General features: G+C 44.6%; 1 protein-coding gene across 1 annotated transcript; it reads left to right on the plus strand.

Annotated features, from left to right (window-relative positions):
- The first annotated feature begins 4,647 nt into the window (after window positions 1-4,647).
- Window positions 4,648-14,055, plus strand: LOC120318677. The gene is made up of 3 exons (XM_039366638.1): window positions 4,648-4,659; window positions 4,781-5,508; window positions 13,156-14,055. The coding sequence occupies exons 1-3, from the start codon at window positions 4,648-4,650 to the stop codon at window positions 13,163-13,165; spliced, it is 750 nt and encodes a 249-aa protein (XP_039222572.1). The 3' UTR covers window positions 13,166-14,055.
- Window positions 14,056-17,191: the final 3,136 nt, after the last annotated feature.

The following is a 17,191-nucleotide window of genomic DNA, read 5'->3' on the forward strand; positions in this document are numbered from 1 at the left end:
AACAAACTGTTGAGGATCACCTGTGCTATCAGGCTATAGAGCTGGTTGTCAACAACTTGATTTATAGAAACAAAAGAGGAATGTATAAAGTCACACTTCAGCACTGTCTTTCAAACCATGGCTTAATGATGGCAATGTATGATTTACATCATTGTAAAAGCAGGAAGGATATCTGAGCATTAAACTTGTTTCAGTAATCTCATGGTCTCCTGACTGAAGGAAAGGTAGAACGTGTTAAAATTAAGCTGATTTATAGATTCTACATCGAAATGTTACCCATCCAGTGTGGTAGACAATAAGCTTAATTCTCTCTCCAAAATTCAGAAAATTTACTTTGAAGTTCAGTGTACTTTAATATAGGTTTTTAAATTATTTGTATGATTAATCATTCCTTTTTTTATAATAAATGCTTAACAAGGGTAAAAAGCCAAAGCAAAATCTATTTTCTCTGATCTTTTTTTTGTTTTTTGTTTTCAGGAGGCACATAAATCAGAAACCAGATTTATATTTTGCACTATTACATTATACTATATGTATGTGTGATCTATCTATTACAGGGCTTAGACAACATAGCAAATGACAAACAAGAGGTTACCCAATATCCCTAAGCTACACCTGCTAGGATTGGTATTACCTGTGATACTCTAGGTTGCCCGGCCATTCTGGGAAAAAACCTAGTTATGCTGAAGGTGAGACTTTAAAAGAAGCAAATTCACACATTGAAACTGAATGAGTAACCAAATGATAAGTAATGAACAGCCAAGAAAATGAAAGATAGATGTGCATGTTTCTCCTGAGGGGTGTGTGGAAGTATTGGATGTTTTAAGACTAGAGATTTGCAGCACTAGTTTTTCATGGAAAATATTAGTTATTACCCTCCTGTTTCAAGCACATTTTTCTCAATCTTCAAAAGCAGAAACCTGTTCTGTCTAGCTATCTACCCCTCTCCAGATGAAAGCTCAAGCAGTCAAAATATTTTGTGTTGGTGCCAAGTTCTGCACTCCCACAGAATTAAAGCATACCTCTAGCTATCCGTAGGAATAGTTCCACTTTTCAAATTAAGAAGAGTTTTATTCTACTGTAGGGATGCAGAATATTCAAATAATGCACTCATGTTCCGATTTTTTCATTGCTTAAATCTATTTTATACGTAGTATTATAGATAATAGAGTTTGCAATGAATAATTTCGAAGATCTGGTATCATTTTAGTTCAGCTTTTGATTTCTTGAAGTTGCATGAAATCAACCTGATACTTTAATATTCTCAAGCTGTACATATTAAAATCTTTTAGGGTTTTTGAATATGCAAATGAAGATGTTTCCAGTATAATCAGAAATAAATAGTGACATGGTTCACACATAGCTGTAAGTCGTAACATAATTTGGTTTGCAGCTTAAAATTTTATTTTGCATTGTAGCCTTAAGCTGCTTGTCTCCTTTGTTGAAATGAAGAGTTTAGAAAATTTCTGCCTGGATTTTAAGCTTTGGCAATAATTTTGGCCATGTGTTCTCTCTAAATAGCAGTTGCTACAGTCCCTGATTGGTTGATTTCCCTGGTTCTCTACTTCTTTAATAAAAGCCAGTTGCTTTCTTTTCCATGAGTGGTCTTCAGGAATGGGGCTTTTATTGATAGAACTTTTTTTAATGAACCCACCTCCACTCATTATCCCTCACACCTGACATCTTCCCATCCAATGCATTTACCAGCAGAATGGTAGAAAAACAACACTACCCAGGTAGTCCTTGATGTACAACCATCTATTTAGCAACTGTTTGAAATTAGAGTGGCAATAAAAAAAAGTGACTTTCCAGTATTCCTCACTGATAAGACCAAACCTTCTGGTTACAACTTTCATAGCATCCCCACAGTGACATGATCAAAATTAGCAACTTACATCTATTGACAACAATTGGCAGCATTGTGGGGGGGGTCATCTGATTGCCATCTGCAACCTTTCCAGCAGGCTTCTGATGGAGGAAGCTGGACTTGCTTAACGACCGCCTGATTCATTTAACAACTGTAGTGATTCACTGAACAGTGGCAAAAAAGATCATGAAATCAGGCACGACTCACGTTAACAACTGCCTTGCTTAGCAACCAACATTCTGATCTCAGTTGTGGGAAACTGGCAGAATACTTGTCAGTTTCATCTAGTTTAAAACCAAAACAAGGAAGGTCCACTTGTTGGTAATCCATCCATGTTTCTTAAATAGAGAAAGAAAGAAAGGTCCTCTTCAGCTATTACTTAAGAATTGGTACACTGGCTGCATGGGCAGATAGAATGAGATCAGGAGTACCACTTACTGAAGAAGTAACCTGAGATTAAAAAAAAAAAATATTCTAGTGTATTTTTCTCATCAGATTCAGATATCCTGAAAATGGCTTGTGAAGGGCAGCAACAGGAGAATGACCAGGAGAGGGCATGCAAGCAGCTCTGGGTAATGACCAACAGCAACACAGACATTGTGTAGAATCAGATCACTATTCTTCAACCTCAGTGACTTTCAGATCTATGTACTTCAACTCCCAGAAGTCCCCAGCCAGTCCTAACTGGCGAATTCTGGGAGTTAAAAGCCCACATACGTGAAGGTTACTGAGGTTGAGAAACACTGCTCTAGATGGTGGCAGAGAAACTATGTGGATGGAAACATCACTTTTGAAGTGATGCAGAAAGTATTATTGCAACCGACTCCTTGTTGGGATAGAGGTGAGCTTAGATGATTCCCTTGACTCGAGGTGTAAAATGTGATGGCTGAAATGTTGCCCACTGGCAATTGTGCAGAATGACCCTAAGATATGTATGAACCTCTCCTTACTCCTTTTAATATTAACTGAACTAGGACATGACTAGTTAAACAAAAATGCTGATGATCAGTATTTTAAAACATTGTGAGGTCAATGTTCCTGTATCTGTGAAGGATAGGCTTATTTTTATCCAGAATAACTTAAAATAAATCAATAACCACACTCGATTTAGCACATGCAGTTTAAACATTTTATTGCTTCAAACAGAATTTAACAGAGAATGGGCAAAATGCAACCTCCCCCCCCCAATTGTTTTCCATTCACATATTGTTCCAAAACAGTTGCATCTTTTTTTAAAAAAAAAAAATCTGACGCTTTAAAACATATGTGTTCAGCAGAAGATTCTCTGAGCATGTTTAGGCTGTTTTTTCTAAAAATACCCTGGAGGGGACCTTGTATCTCTGAATGCCTCCTCAGAGGTGATCATTGCCCCAGGTTTCAAAGGGAAAAACAAGAAGCTATAAGTTAAGTTGAGACCAGGTTGATGTAGTGCAGGGGTGTCCCACCTTGGCAACTTTAAGACTTGTGGATTTCTAACCTAGCAGCTTGAAAGCATGCAAATGCAAGGAGATACATAGGTACCTCTTTGGTGGGAAGGTAACAGTGTTCCATGCACCTTGGCGCATAGTCAGGCTGGCCACATGACCATGGAAGTATCTTCAGACAATGCTGGCTCCCTTGGTTAACGGGAAATATCTATCTTTATAAGTTAGGTTGAGATGCTGGCTAGGGAATTCTGGGAGTTGAAGTCCACAAAAAGTTCCCAAGGTTGGACACCCCGATGAAGGGATTAAAGTATCAGGCTAAAAAAAAACTGGAAACCATGAGTACTAGTCCTGCTTTAGGCACAAAAGCAGCTGGGTGACCTTGGGCCAGTCTCTATTTTTCAAGGCAAGGACAAACCACTTCCAAAAAACCTTGCCAAGAAAATTCCAGGTACTTGCCCAGACAAGTTGCCAGGAGTCAACCCTGACTGGAAGCACAAAAAAAAAAAAGAAAAGAAAAGAAAAGAAAAAGAAAAAAGTTAAGTCGTCCTTTATAGGTAGTCCTCGACTTACAACAGTTCATTTAGTGACCGTTCAAAGTTACAATAACAGCACTTAGAATTATATACAGCTTCACAGTGCATTACAGCTCTCTCTAAGCCAGTGTTTCCCAAACTTGACAATTTTAAGACATGTGGACTTCAACTCCCAGAATTCCACAGCCAGCGTTGCTGGCTGTGGAATTCTGGGAGTTGAAGTCCTCATGCCTTAAAATTGTCAAATTTGGGAAACACTGCGCGGTTTACAGAGTCAACATATTGCCCCTAACAATCTGTGTCCTCATTTTACCGACCTCAGAAGGATGGAAGGCTGAGTCAACCTTGGCAGTGAAAAATTGACTTATGACCATTTTTCACACTTATGACTCTTGCAGCATCCCTATAGTCACATGATCAAAATTCAGATTCTGGGCAACTAGTTTCATATTTATGACGGTTGCAATGTCCCAGGGTCATTGCAATCAGCTTTTGCAACCTTCTGACAAGCTAAGTCAATGGGGAAGCCAGATTCATTTAACTACCCTGTTACCAACCTAACAATTGCAACGATTCACTTAACAGTGGCAAAAAAGTTGTACAATGGGGCAAAATTCACTTAATTCATGTTTCACTTAGCAACGTAAATTGTGGACTTAATTGTGGCCATAAATCGAGGACTACCGGTATTAGGGTCATCATACCAGACCTGAAAAAATCCAGACGACCACGGTAGTACAGTGGACGTTGGGCCAAGAGTTATGCGTGGTTCTTCCGTGTGGACTTTTTTCAGCCCAAGTGCCCTCGCCACCCTCGCTGTATGCCCAAGTGGGTGAGAGAGTCAGGTGGGTCCCGCCACTTGTGCCTGACGTCCTTCCGTCTGATTAACCTCAGAGGTCGGTGCGGCATCCAGATTGGAGGGCTCATTTCCCCAGAGACGCGCAAGAGGCTAGCACCGAGGGAGCCATGCTGCCATTCAGGCTCGAGGCGTCCGCGCCCTCCTCACACCTCTCCTCAGACTCCGGCTCAACTCGCGGCCGGCCCGACAGGAGGTGGACTCGAGGCGAAGGCGGGCAGCGGCCGTCCGCGCCTCCAAGCGCCGCCCTCTGCGTCCCTCCTCGGTTTCCTCCTCCTTCTCTTCGCCCACGGCCCGCCCGTCTTTTTGGCTTACCTGGCAGCGCGGCGGAAGTCTCGCTAGAGCCGCCGCTGCTGTTGCTGTTGCCGCTGGCGGCGCGTCCCTGGAGGCGGCCCGGAGTAGGAGCGAGCAAGCGCCCCGCGTCCGCTTGGGAAAAGAGGGAAAGCCGCCTTCGCCAAAAACGGGAGACTGCGCTGGTTCGGGAACGCCGGCAGCAACTGTAGCCGCGCCGCCTCAGCATGGCAGAAGGAGCTCGTTCCCTGCTGGGAGGCAGCCGCGGCTTGAGCCCGGCGTCCAGCCCACTGATGGGCAGAGGCGGCAAGAGCCGCTCGCTGCCCACGCCATCGTCGTCGTCGTCCTCTTCGACTTCTCTGCAGCAAACCCACTACCACCAGCCCCAGACGCCGCCTGCCTCCCCAAAGCAGCCGCCGACGGCTCGAGGCAGCCCGCCTGGGCACTGCTTCAGGAGGGTTACCCTCACCAAGCCCACCTTTTGCCACTGTTGCATCGACTTCATCTGAGGGTTGGCCGGCTACCTCTGCGAAGGTAACGCTACGATGCCGAAGAAAGTGTTCGTGGCGGGCGCGTGACGCGGGGGACGGCCGGTCTCGCCACTTCTGCAGGTGGGGAAGCGCCCAAGGGGAAGAATGCCTGTCGTTTTTTTTCGCTCCCCCCACCTCCCCAAACCCCCTCCCCCCGACTTCGGGCGAGTGGAAGCTTGTTCTCTCCATAGGGATGCCGCCATTCCATCTCATATTTGCCCAGCTGCGCAACATCTTTAGGACCTTTATAAATTGTGATTAGTAAAACCCAGAATGAATGAGTTCTCCAGTATGGGACTCTTTAAATAAACGTGGGTAATTGATGCAAAATCAATCAATTAATCGGCCCATTTCTTCTCATTGGGCAACATGGAATGCAAGCCATCTGGCTAGTTGGAGAGTTCTGGAGGACTTGAAAATCTAGCAGTGTATTATTTTAAGGGATTTGGGTTTGTCTTGCCAATGGCGTTGTCTGCTTGCTTGTCTAGTTGTGGATGTTATAGCAGCTCTCCCCGTCCCTCCACACCCCATTTTTGAGGTCTTATGCTGAGAAATAGCCAGCAGCTGATGTTTTCTTGATCTTCTTTCTACCAAGTAAAACTGTCTGTCTAAGAAGTGCAAAGTGTTCCTTTTTTTAAAGTTGCCCAATTTTTTATGTTTGCAGTTTTTTTTTTTAAGGAGGGAGGAGTATCCCTTCATTCTAATGCAGTGGTTCTTAACCTTTTTGAACGAATTGCCCCCTTGAGCCAGTGAGAAAGTTGTCATCACCCCCTCCCCCAACATAACCTCTCAATCACAACATAGGAAACAGTTCTTTGATTTATGCAAACACTTTTTGTTTTCTTTAAACTTGTCATCAGGACATATCGATACAAATAATTTATTTCCAGTCTTTTTCCCATATCTCCCATATTCTGGCCAATGGCGCGCCACGGTATGGGTAGAGGCTGCTGCGCAACACGCATAAGATAAGCAATGCATATTCACATATGTATGGCATTCTGTACTGAAGCTAGCTGGAGGAACATTTGAAAACACAATTCAATCCACTAATAGCGAGCGATCTGATGTTTTTGTATGACAGATATACAGTGATTCGCTGTACAAAAAAGTCTCAAAAGTGTCCCCAAACTTCTCGCTCCATCGCCCCCATATTGCCCCCTTTTTGTTCCTTCGCCCCCGCATCGCCCCTTTTTGTTCCATCGCCCCCCTGAAAAATGAAATCGCCCCCTGGGGGGCAATATCGCCCAGGTTAAGAACCTCTGCTCTAATGGATGCCTGGCACACATTAATTGGAAAAAAACTTTTTCTATCACTTCATCTTTGTGTACGCAAAAGCTTTCCCTACTGGAACAGCAAATGCAAATGACTTCCTCTTGTTTATTTGCCAAACTAGGTTTTTCCTTTCTTAAATGGCTCTGTGGCATGGGCAGGTTATTAGTAGACAAAAATAATTTCTCTTAGGAAAAAGAAAAGCTTCATGAATTGTAAATGATGCAGAGGCAGAGTAAGTTTCTGTGTCTTAATAGTGGCTTGTCTGAAAGGCTGCAATTTTCTTATCTCTTTATTTTTATCCTGGGAAAAATACTTCCCTGCCCTGTTTTGCACCACAGATAAAATGGACTTTCTCTATCTCCTTATTTTTTTTCTCTGTGGGCAGGCATAAATAATGCCTGTTGATTTTTAACCATTGCCCAGCACCAAGGATTTCTTGAAAAGAAAGCAAGGTTATGCTATGAGGACTTGCCTCTGAATTTGAAGAGCCTATTGGGATATTGCATCCACTGCAGAACACAACCTGAGATATAGAGGTTTATCTCCTTTCCTTCCCATAAATTTGAGGATCAATCAAATGTGGAAGAAAGGGCAGTTTTAAAGCTAGTTTTGTACTTGATCAATCCTTTCAGAGGAAATAGCAGTTATTTATAGAGACTTGATACCTTAAAATCTGCTGTCATGTGTAGTTGACATGATCAGGCCTGTAAGTGGGCAATTGTTATGGCGAACATCTGGATGAATCTCTTTTTAGTTACCACTGGGATGTTATTAATGAAAGCAGTTAAAGTGAATATATACCGTTATAGGGATTGTGATTGTGATGAATACATACAAAAAATTTGTGCACAATATATAAATATATTCTTTAAGGACTGGGAGCTTATGCACCGGAGACATTAGTCATACTTGGCTAATAAAGATTAAAAGAATTCTAGCTGTCAGTCTTGTTCTTGCACACTTGCACAGCAGTGTGCTGCAGCTGCCAAAAAAGCCAACACAGTGCTAGGGTGCATTAACAGAGGGATAGAATCAAGATTACATGAACTGTTAATACCACTTTATAATGCCTTGGTAAGGCCACACTTGGAATACTGCATCCAGTTTCAGTCACCAGGATGTAAAAAAGATGTTGAGACTCTAGAACAGAGGTTCTCAACCTGTGGGTCGCGACCCTTTTGGGGGTCGCACAAGCCTTTCAAAGGGGTCGCCTAAGACCATAGGAAAATACATATTTCCAATGGTCTTAGGCAGGGCTTGTCAACCGCCTTTTCTCCCCCACCCCCCTCCGCTTCACCTCACTTGTTTGTGGAAAATATGCTGCTTGGCGGCAGTCTGCACGAAGTCTACCAAATGTGCCCTGCAGGGGGCGCATGAAGAGCGCAGGCGCAGAGCAAGGCCCCGCCCTCCCCAGGGACTCATTGTGCAGCAACCGGATTGACTTATTGTGCAGGCAGGTCAGCTAAGTGGAGGCCGCCGGCGCTGAACTCCTGCGCCGGTCAGCTGGCGACCCCCGAACTTGCGCTTCTCAGCCAGGAGGTCTGGCGACAGCGCCGGTCTCCTTTGCCACCCCGCCTGTCCTCGACTCCTCCTCCGCCCGTTCATGTTGAGCCCGCCGGGGCTTGACAGGGAGGGAAGGAGGAAGGGACTCCTCCTCCTCTCCTAAGCTTCAAAACTTCCCAAGGGCGCCACAATCCTCACGAAAGCGGGGGAGGGGGGAGAAGCAAAGGGGCGAGAAAGCTCGCGGCGGGCTCAAGAGCACCTATCAGCGTTGGTGACAAGAAATTCCCCACAAACCCAGGGAAGGGGTGGAGAAAAGGAGCCCCCTTTGGGAGGAAACCGCCACCTTCTTCTCCTTGGCTTTGCGCTCTTCTTTTCCTCGGCAGCCGGGCTGCCAAGCCTCTCCTGGCTAGAACTTGGTCTCTTCCTCCTCCCTCCGTCTCTCCCCTTCTTTCTTTCTTTCTTTCTTTCTTTCTTTCTTTCTTTCTTTCTTTCTTTCTTTCTTTCTTTCTTTCTTTCTTCCTTCCTTCCTTCCTTCCTTCCTTCCTTCCTTTCGCCTCCCTCTTTGTCCCTCCTTCCCTCCCTCTTATCAAGGATCGCAGCGAGCCTCTACAGCTGATCCGCGCTTCTGCAGCTGTAGCTGCTCTCCTTGGCTCCTGCCCAGCACACTTGCTCAAGCCAGCTAATTTAGCAGAAGCGCGAATCAGCTGTAGCCCTGAGCTGATCCTGGATCTTTTGCTAACTTAGCAAGCAGCATGTCTTTCGGAGAAGCTGAGCAAGTGAGTTGGGTGAGCTCTCCTCTGTCTCTGCCTGTGCACAGGCAGGTTTGCCGGCAGTAAAGCGCCCAGCCACGCTGGCAGCCTATCCCCCTCCCCTTGTCCCTTCCTGGGCACGGAGGGGGGGAAGGAAGGAAGGGACGAAGAGGGAGGGAAGGAAGGAACAATGAGAGAGGGAAGGAAGGAAGGAACAATGGAAGGGAGGAAGGGACAAAGGAAAGGAAGGAAGGAACAATGGGAGAGGGAGGGAAGGAGGAAGAGACTAAGAAGGAGGTGAAGGAAAGAAAGAAGGAAGGAAGGGACAATGGGAGAGGGAGGGAAGGAGGAAGAGACTAAGGGAGGGGAAGGAAAGGAAGGAAAGAAGGAAGGAAGGAACAATGGGAGAGGGAGGGAAGGAAGAAGAGACTAAGGGGAAGGAAAGGAAGGAAAGAAGGAAGGAAGGGACAATGAGAGAAAGTGGGAAGGAGGAAGAGACTAAGAAGGATGTTAAGGAAAGAAGGAAGGAAGGGACAATGGGAGAGAGGGAGGGAAGGAGGAAGAGCATAAGCAAGAGGTGAAGGAAAGGAAGGAAGGAAGGAAGGAAGGAAGGAAGGAAGTGACAATGGGAGAGAGGGAGGGAAGGAGGAAGAGACTGAGGGAGGGGAAGGAAAGGAAGGAAGGGACAATGGGAGAGAGGGAGGGAAGGAGGAAGAGACTAAGGGAGGGGAAGGAAGGAAGGAAGGAAGGGACAATGGGAGAGAGTGGGAAGGAGGAAGAGACTAAGAAGGAGGTGAAGGAAAGAAAAAGAAGGAAGGAAGGGACAATGGGAGAGGGAGGGAAGGAGTAAGAGACTAAGCAGGAGGTGAAGGAAAGGAAGGAAGGAAAGGACAATGGGAGAGGGAGGGAAGGAGGAAGAGACTAAGGGAGGGGAAGGAAAGGAAGGAAGGGACAATGGGAGAGGGTGGGAAGGAGGAAGAGACTATGAAGGAGGTGAAAGAAAGGAAGGAAAGAAGGAAGGAAGGGACAATGGGAGGGAAGGAAGGCAGGCACCCACCCCAGTCCCATCCCAGAGACCCACAGATTCCCCCCCACATGCACTCTGCAACCTGAGTGAACAGCTGGCCACGCCCCCTGGCCATTGAACACGTGACCCTGGGACACTGTAAACCAGTGTTTCTCAACCTTGACAATTTTAAGGTATGTGGACTTCAACTCCCAGAATTCCACAGCCAGCATTGGTGGCTGTGGAATTCTGGGAGTTGAAGTCCACATGCCTTAAAATTGTCAAGGTTGAGAAACACTGCTGTAAACGTCATAAGTATGAATCAGTTGTCAAGCATCCGAATGTAAATCACATGACCCTGGGGATGCTGCAACAATCATAAGTGAAAAATGATCATAATTCGCTTTTTCAGTGCTGCTGTAACTTCAGTCACTAAGCGAATTGTTGTAAATCAAGGACTACCTATACTTTCCCATTTTTTCGAGGGGTTTTTTTTGAGGTCAAGTTTTTGATACCCCCCCCAGCCAGCTGGATGGAGGGTTGTGGGTCACCACAACATGAGGAACTGTATTAAAGGTTCGTGGCGTTAAGAAGGTTGAGAACCACTGCTCTAGAAAGAGTACAGAGAAAAGCAACAAAGATGATTAGGGGTCTGGAGGCTAAAACATATAAAGAACAGTTGCTGGAACTGGGTATATCTAATTTAATGAAGAGAAGGGCGAGGGGTGACATGGTAGCAGTCTTCCAATATCTCAGGGGTTGCCACAAAGAAGAGGGAGTGCACCTGATGGCAGGACAAGAAGCAATGGATGGAAATTAACCAAAGAGAGAAGCAACCTAAAACTAAGGAGAAATTTCCTGACAGTTAGAACAATTAATCAGTGGAACAACCTGCCTTCAGAAGTTGTGAATGCTCTAAACACAGGAAGTTTTTAAGAAGAGACTAGACAACCATTTGTTTCCAGCCTGAGCAGGGGGTTGGAACCTCCAAGGTCCATTCCAACTATTATTGTTATTGTTATTATTGTTATTATTATTTCAATAGCTCTGTGGTAAGGTTTAAGTCATGGCATCTCTAATTATCATTGCCCTTTTCTAGAGAAAGCCTGATATCCCTGTGTAATCCCATTTAGTAACCTCAGTTTTACTGAGGGTTGCAATTCCTCTGTTTGGTACTTTTAATACTTGGAGATGGATAGGTCATTAATTCAGAGAAGATTATTAAGGGGAAGAGAAAGAAAAATGTTCATGTCAAAACTATTTATGACATGCCCAACCATATTTCTTGCTTTATTGGTACATATGCTGGCAACATGAGCTTTCAATCCATGTGGATTGAGGCCTTAATGTCCATCTGAGGCAGCGGCTCCCAACCTTTTCTATACCCCGCACCCCTAGAACGATTCTGATATATTCTCACACCCTTTACAAAAGTTTGAAATAACGGCAATGAATTATGCATATACACTATAATTTTGAAAACCCAAGTTCTCGCACCCCCAGTTGGGAACCCCTGATCTAAGGTATGTTTGTGGGATTCCCATTAGAACAACTTAATTCAGCCAATGCCAGAATTGAACAATAATTCTTATACATGAACACTTGGAAGGCTTAGTCAAATGATAGGGAAAATTACTGGAGGTGACTGTAAATGGGCTAGCAAATTTAGAGTAAGACTTGTGTCCATGTCTCTCTCAGACACTATCTAAATCCAATCACGTGTTCTCTAAAAATTCCAGGATTTATAGGATATACAACGTGGGAATATGTGCTTTTATTTTCCGCTGTTGGTTATGTTATTATTCCACAATAATGAACTGCATTGTTTGTAATGTATCAGTTGTTTACCATAATCTTCCACAGTCTATATTTATTTTGGGGACAAATTATAAAGATGTATTCTGAAGATGTATTTAAGTTTTGTATTTTGAAGACATATTTATTTTGTTTTATTGTGATGGATTTTTCCTACAGAGGCATACAGGTACTCCTCAACTTATAATCACAATTGAGCTCAAAATTTCTGTTGTTAAGTGAGACATTTGTTAAGTGACTTTTGTCCCATTTTCACAATCTTTCTTGCCAGAATTGTTAAGTGAATCGCTGCAGTTGTTAAATTAGTAACATGGTTGTTAAGTGAATCTGGTTTCCCCCTTTGAGTTTGCTTGTGAGAAGGTCACAAAAGGTAATCACATGATCTTAGGTCATAGCAACAGTCATAAATATAAACCAGTTGCCTGCATCTGAATTTTGATCATGTGATCATAGGAAGGCTACAGAGGTTGTAAGTGTGAAAAATGGTCATAAGTCACATTTTTCAGTGCTGTTGTAACTTTGAGCGGTCACTAAATGCACTGTTGTAAGTCGAGGACGACCTGTAGTTTTAGTCCTGTTTGAAGCATTCTCTACACTTTTGGTGTCTTTATTTCAGGTTACTTTGCTTGTTTCTCTTAACTATTGATGCACCCTTGGAGGGGGGGTGTCTGCTCAGGTGAGGCTTCAGTGGAAGGGATTCCTTCAAATTTGATAAAGTAAGAGAAGCATGAGAACAACACGGGATAGCATGTTGATCTTGACTTTGCTTCCCTTGTGTTCTTTCATGTAATTCTGAAGGGAAGTTATCTTGCAGGCATACGGAACATATCTGAAGTTTTGAGGCTGTATATTTCTCTGCTGTGCTGCTTCCTTCCTTCCCCTATTTTTATGGCTCTGGAAGGAAGCAGCTGTTTGTTCTTTGTACATACATATTAGGATTGAACTTTCTTGATGTACTATATTGATCTGTTGTAATTAGTTATGACATAGACATAGTTATGACACAGTCATAAGATGGACTTGAACAGGAAGGTCATATCAAGAAGGATAATTCACTGTATCTGAAGCCCCGGAACCATGATTAAGCATTGCTCATAGCCCTATTGCATAAACATCCAATGGGGTGTGTAAGCCAGGTAAGGAAATAGGGAAAGTGAGTAATTTGCTGTATTGCTGGATATAGTTGAGCAATATCATGGAGTGTGCATGAATGGAAGAGTAATACTCTTGCATCAGCTTCTGAAGAAGCTTAAAGCTAATATCCAAGTGACTATTGTTTCTTTACCTTTTGTTGTATAACAAGAACGAAGTAAGAACTTATTCAAATACAGAAGAAGAAGAAGAAGAAGAAGAAGAAGAAGAAGAAGAAGAAGAAGAAGAAGAAGAAGAAGAAGAAGAAGAAGAAGAAGAAGAAGAAGAAGAAGAAGAGGAAGAAGTATTTTTATAAATAATTGAGCAATGTATTATTGGCAGAGGAGGAAGTTCAGCTAAATGAGAGCAATAGCCCAAGAGGACTCTAATACTATGTCACAAAAATAATTGAATTAGTACTTTGTTTTCTTATTCTCTGTTCCTTAGTTGGTAACTACTGAAATGCTGTGCCATGAATTAGCCAAGAAATATCAGTATTAATATGTTCTCTAGCAATGTATTTCTTTGTGCTACATGATTGAGGGATCGAAAATGCATTTTTAAACTCCTTTTATTTAGCTTGGTACTTGGAGTACATTGAAAAAGGAGAGCATGTTGTTTCTTTCAGAACATTCTAAAAAAAATATTCTGAATGATTTCCCCACAACTAGGGATGTTCCATTTAAGTCGCCATAACCTTTTTTCTATTTACATAACTTTAGTGATTATTAATTATCTGAAAACTTTCTAACCTATGTTAGAACTATCACCATCACTGTCATTTAAAAATATGATTAAATATAGAATATTCTGCAAGAAGTAGGGAGACAATAATTCAGCCTTCTTGGTGATAAATCTTTTTATTCATTACCACATCAGTGTCATCTGTATTAAATGTGACCTCTAATGTTTCCATCTCTTAGCCATGTCTTATGTTGACATCTCTCTTTTTATGTGTAAACTCATCACCTCCTTAAAGTCTGCTTTTATTAGGATTTAATATTAGTGTTTGAGTTGATAGGAACTGTTATGTCCCGAGCCTTGCAAACGGCTCGGGCGTTTGCAGGCAGTCCCAGGCAGGTGCAAAGCTGCCCGGGACCAGACAGGCTGTCGCCAGCGCCGTGCGCATGCGCGGGTGCTGGCGCGGGAAAAGTAACACATTTACCCGGGAAGCGTCTATATAAGAAGCTGGGAGGTTTGGGGAGCTGCTGAAGCCATCTACTTGTAAGCTGAACGCTGAATAAAGGAAACTGAGAACTTCAACTGCTTCTCGTGTCTGCTTCCCGCCAAGGACTCAACACTGGCGACGAGGGTGGGATGCCTTGCACTACCTGGAAAGGAAGAAGTGTAAGCTTACCCAAGGAGTCCTGAGCGGCGGAAAGGAACGGCGTCGACTCGGCAGCTGCCCGCCAATCCGGTGCGCATTCGGGGGTAGGCTGGCTGATAGACCCGTCTCCTGAAGATCTGAAGATGGCGAAAATCGGAAGGCTTTCGGAATTCGACGTCTCACATCCAGAGCGGTGGGAGTCATACGTAGCCAGGGTGGAGAACTACTTCAAGGCAAACCAAGTGAGGGAAGAGAGCTTGAAGGCTGCCACCCTGCTTTGTGTTTGCGGTCAAGACGCCTTCGACATCGCAGAAAACCTTGCAGCACCTGTTCCAGTAGAGTCTGTCAGCTACGCAGATCTGAAGAAGCTACTGAAAGAGCACTTCCACCCCAAGATGTCCGTCATCGCATGGCGCCACACCTTCGAGCAGAGGGATCAACGGCCCGGTGAGTCGGCCAAAGAATTCATCGCCGCATTACGGAAGGCCGCCAAGCACTGCGAGTTCAAAGACCTCGAAGAACGACTGAGGGACCGATTCGTGTGCGGGTTAAGGCATCGAGATCTACAACAGAGACTTTTCGCTAAAGAAGAACTGTCCTACCAAGATGCCTTAAGGGAAGTCACCGCAGAAGAAGCAGCAGGCGGCGCTATCAAGAACATGCGGCCGATCAGAAACAGTCCAGAGGTTGCATCCGTGCACCAGGAAGACGCCCAAAGGAACTCCGAGGAGGATCCGGACGAGGAAGTCGACCGTCTCCACCCCACGACGGAAGAAAAACAGAAGGGAAGCTCTTCAGCTCCGCTCAAGTGCATCGGCTGTGGAGGTTGCCACAGGAGAACCGACTGCAAGTTCCGCTCCGCTACCTGCCGGGCATGCGGCAAACAAGGACACATTGCAGCTGTGTGTCTGGGCCGACGAAAGGTACAACCTCAGGAAGAACTGCGCCTGAAAGGTACCAGATTCCCCAGCCAGAATAGGGTAGGGTTTTGCGCTTCGCGAAGAAGCATCCTTAGGACAGGCACACACAAGCCAATTAAGAAAAAGCTGTCACTCAAGGTGAAGCTACAAGGGGTTCCATTATCTATGGAACTAGACACAGGGTCTGCCTTTTCAATTATCTCCTTGCATACATTTAGGAAGATTTGTTCCGGTAGTGGAACTCAGGCCAAGTTAAGGCCTTCTGACATTGTGTTAACAGATTTTCAAAATTCAAGAGTGTGTGTTAAGGGGGAGGCCACCCTTAACGTGCAATACAAGAGTTTTGAAGGTCCACTAGACTTATTAGTAGTAGGGGGTGAACGAACGAGTCTCATAGGACTCGATTGGTTTGAGGCCCTGGGGATACACGTCACAGGACTCAACAGTTTACAAACACTCGACCTACAGGAAGTCTGCAAAGAATTTGCAGATGTTTTCAGCCCCCAGCTGGGCACATTCAAAGGACCCCCTGTGTCCTTAAAGCTAGACCCCACTGTCACTCCCATTAGAATTAAAGCAAGAAGGGTCCCTTTTGCTTTAAAGAGTAAAATTGACACTGAGTTAGACAAACTGATTCAACAGGGAATCCTAGAACCTGTTGATTCCAGTCCTTGGGAGACCCCCATTGTCACGCCTCTAAAGGCAAATGGGGACATTCGCATTTGTGCTGACTACAAATGCACTCTGAATAAGGCATTGCAGCAACATGCCTATCCTGTTCCTGTGGTCAGTCATATTCTGGCCTCCCTCAAGGGGGGGCGCGTTTTTGCAAAGCTTGACCTAGCTCAAGCGTATCAACAGCTGCCTGTTGATGATGATGCTGCTATAGCTCAGACTATTGTGACCCACAGGGGAGCCTTTAAGGTAAAAAGGCTGCAGTTTGGAGTGAATGTCGCTCCTGGGATTTTCCAAAGCGTAATGGAAAACACACTGCGGGGCATACCGGGGGTTTGCCCCTACTTTGATGATGTCTTAATTGCAGGAGACTCCACACACATTCTAGCTGAAAGGCTAAGGGCTGTTCTGTTAAGATTCAGGAAGTCAGGCCTCAAGCTCAAAAAAGACAAATGCAAGATTGGGGTGCCTTCTACTGAATTTCTTGGGTTCAAAATTGATGCTGCTGGGATTCACCCTGCTGAATCCAAACTGACAGCTATTTTAGAAGCACCTAGGCCAAAGTCCAAGGCCGAACTTCAGGCCTTCCTGGCCTCCTGAATTTCTACAATTCTTTTCTTCCACATAAAGCTAGTGTAGCTGAGCCTCTTCACAGGCTACTAGACAAACAAGCAGTGTGGCAGTGGTCACATACACATGAGGCTTGCTTTAACAAAGTCAAGGCCTTGCTCACTTCTAACAGTGTACTTGCACATTTCAACGAATCTCTTCCTGTGTGCATCGCATGTGATGCGTCCCCTTACGGGGTAGGAGCTGTCCTGAGCCACCTCAGGTCTGATGGAACTCAGGTTCCTGTTGCATATTACTCCAGAACATTGTCTTCTGCTGAGCGCAACTACGCTCAGATAGACAGGGAGGCTCTGGCTGTTGTCGCTGGAATTAAAAAATTCCACGATTTTCTCTATGGCAGGCATTTCACGGTCTTTACTGACCATAAGCCTCTGCTGGGACTGTTTACCACACGTAAGCAGACTCCCCAAATCATTTCCCCTAGAATGCTTAGGTGGTCTATTTTTCTGTCTGCATATGATTTTTCTTTACTCCACAAGCCTGGGAAAGAAATGGGCCATGCTGATGGCCTCAGCAGATTGCTTCTGCCAGTAGTAGAAGCTGACCCTGCGCCAGCTGTCAACATTCTATCAATCCAAGCCTTGCCCGAGCTCCCTCTTTGTGCCAGGGATGTTGCCGCTGAAACAGGTACAGATCACACACTTTCACGTGTCCGT

Source organism: Crotalus tigris, unplaced genomic scaffold (genome assembly GCF_016545835.1).
Source record: "Crotalus tigris isolate CLP2741 ecotype Arizona unplaced genomic scaffold, ASM1654583v1 scf7180000020347.5012614909:4044961, whole genome shotgun sequence".
Taxonomy (NCBI): domain Eukaryota; kingdom Metazoa; phylum Chordata; class Lepidosauria; order Squamata; family Viperidae; genus Crotalus; species Crotalus tigris.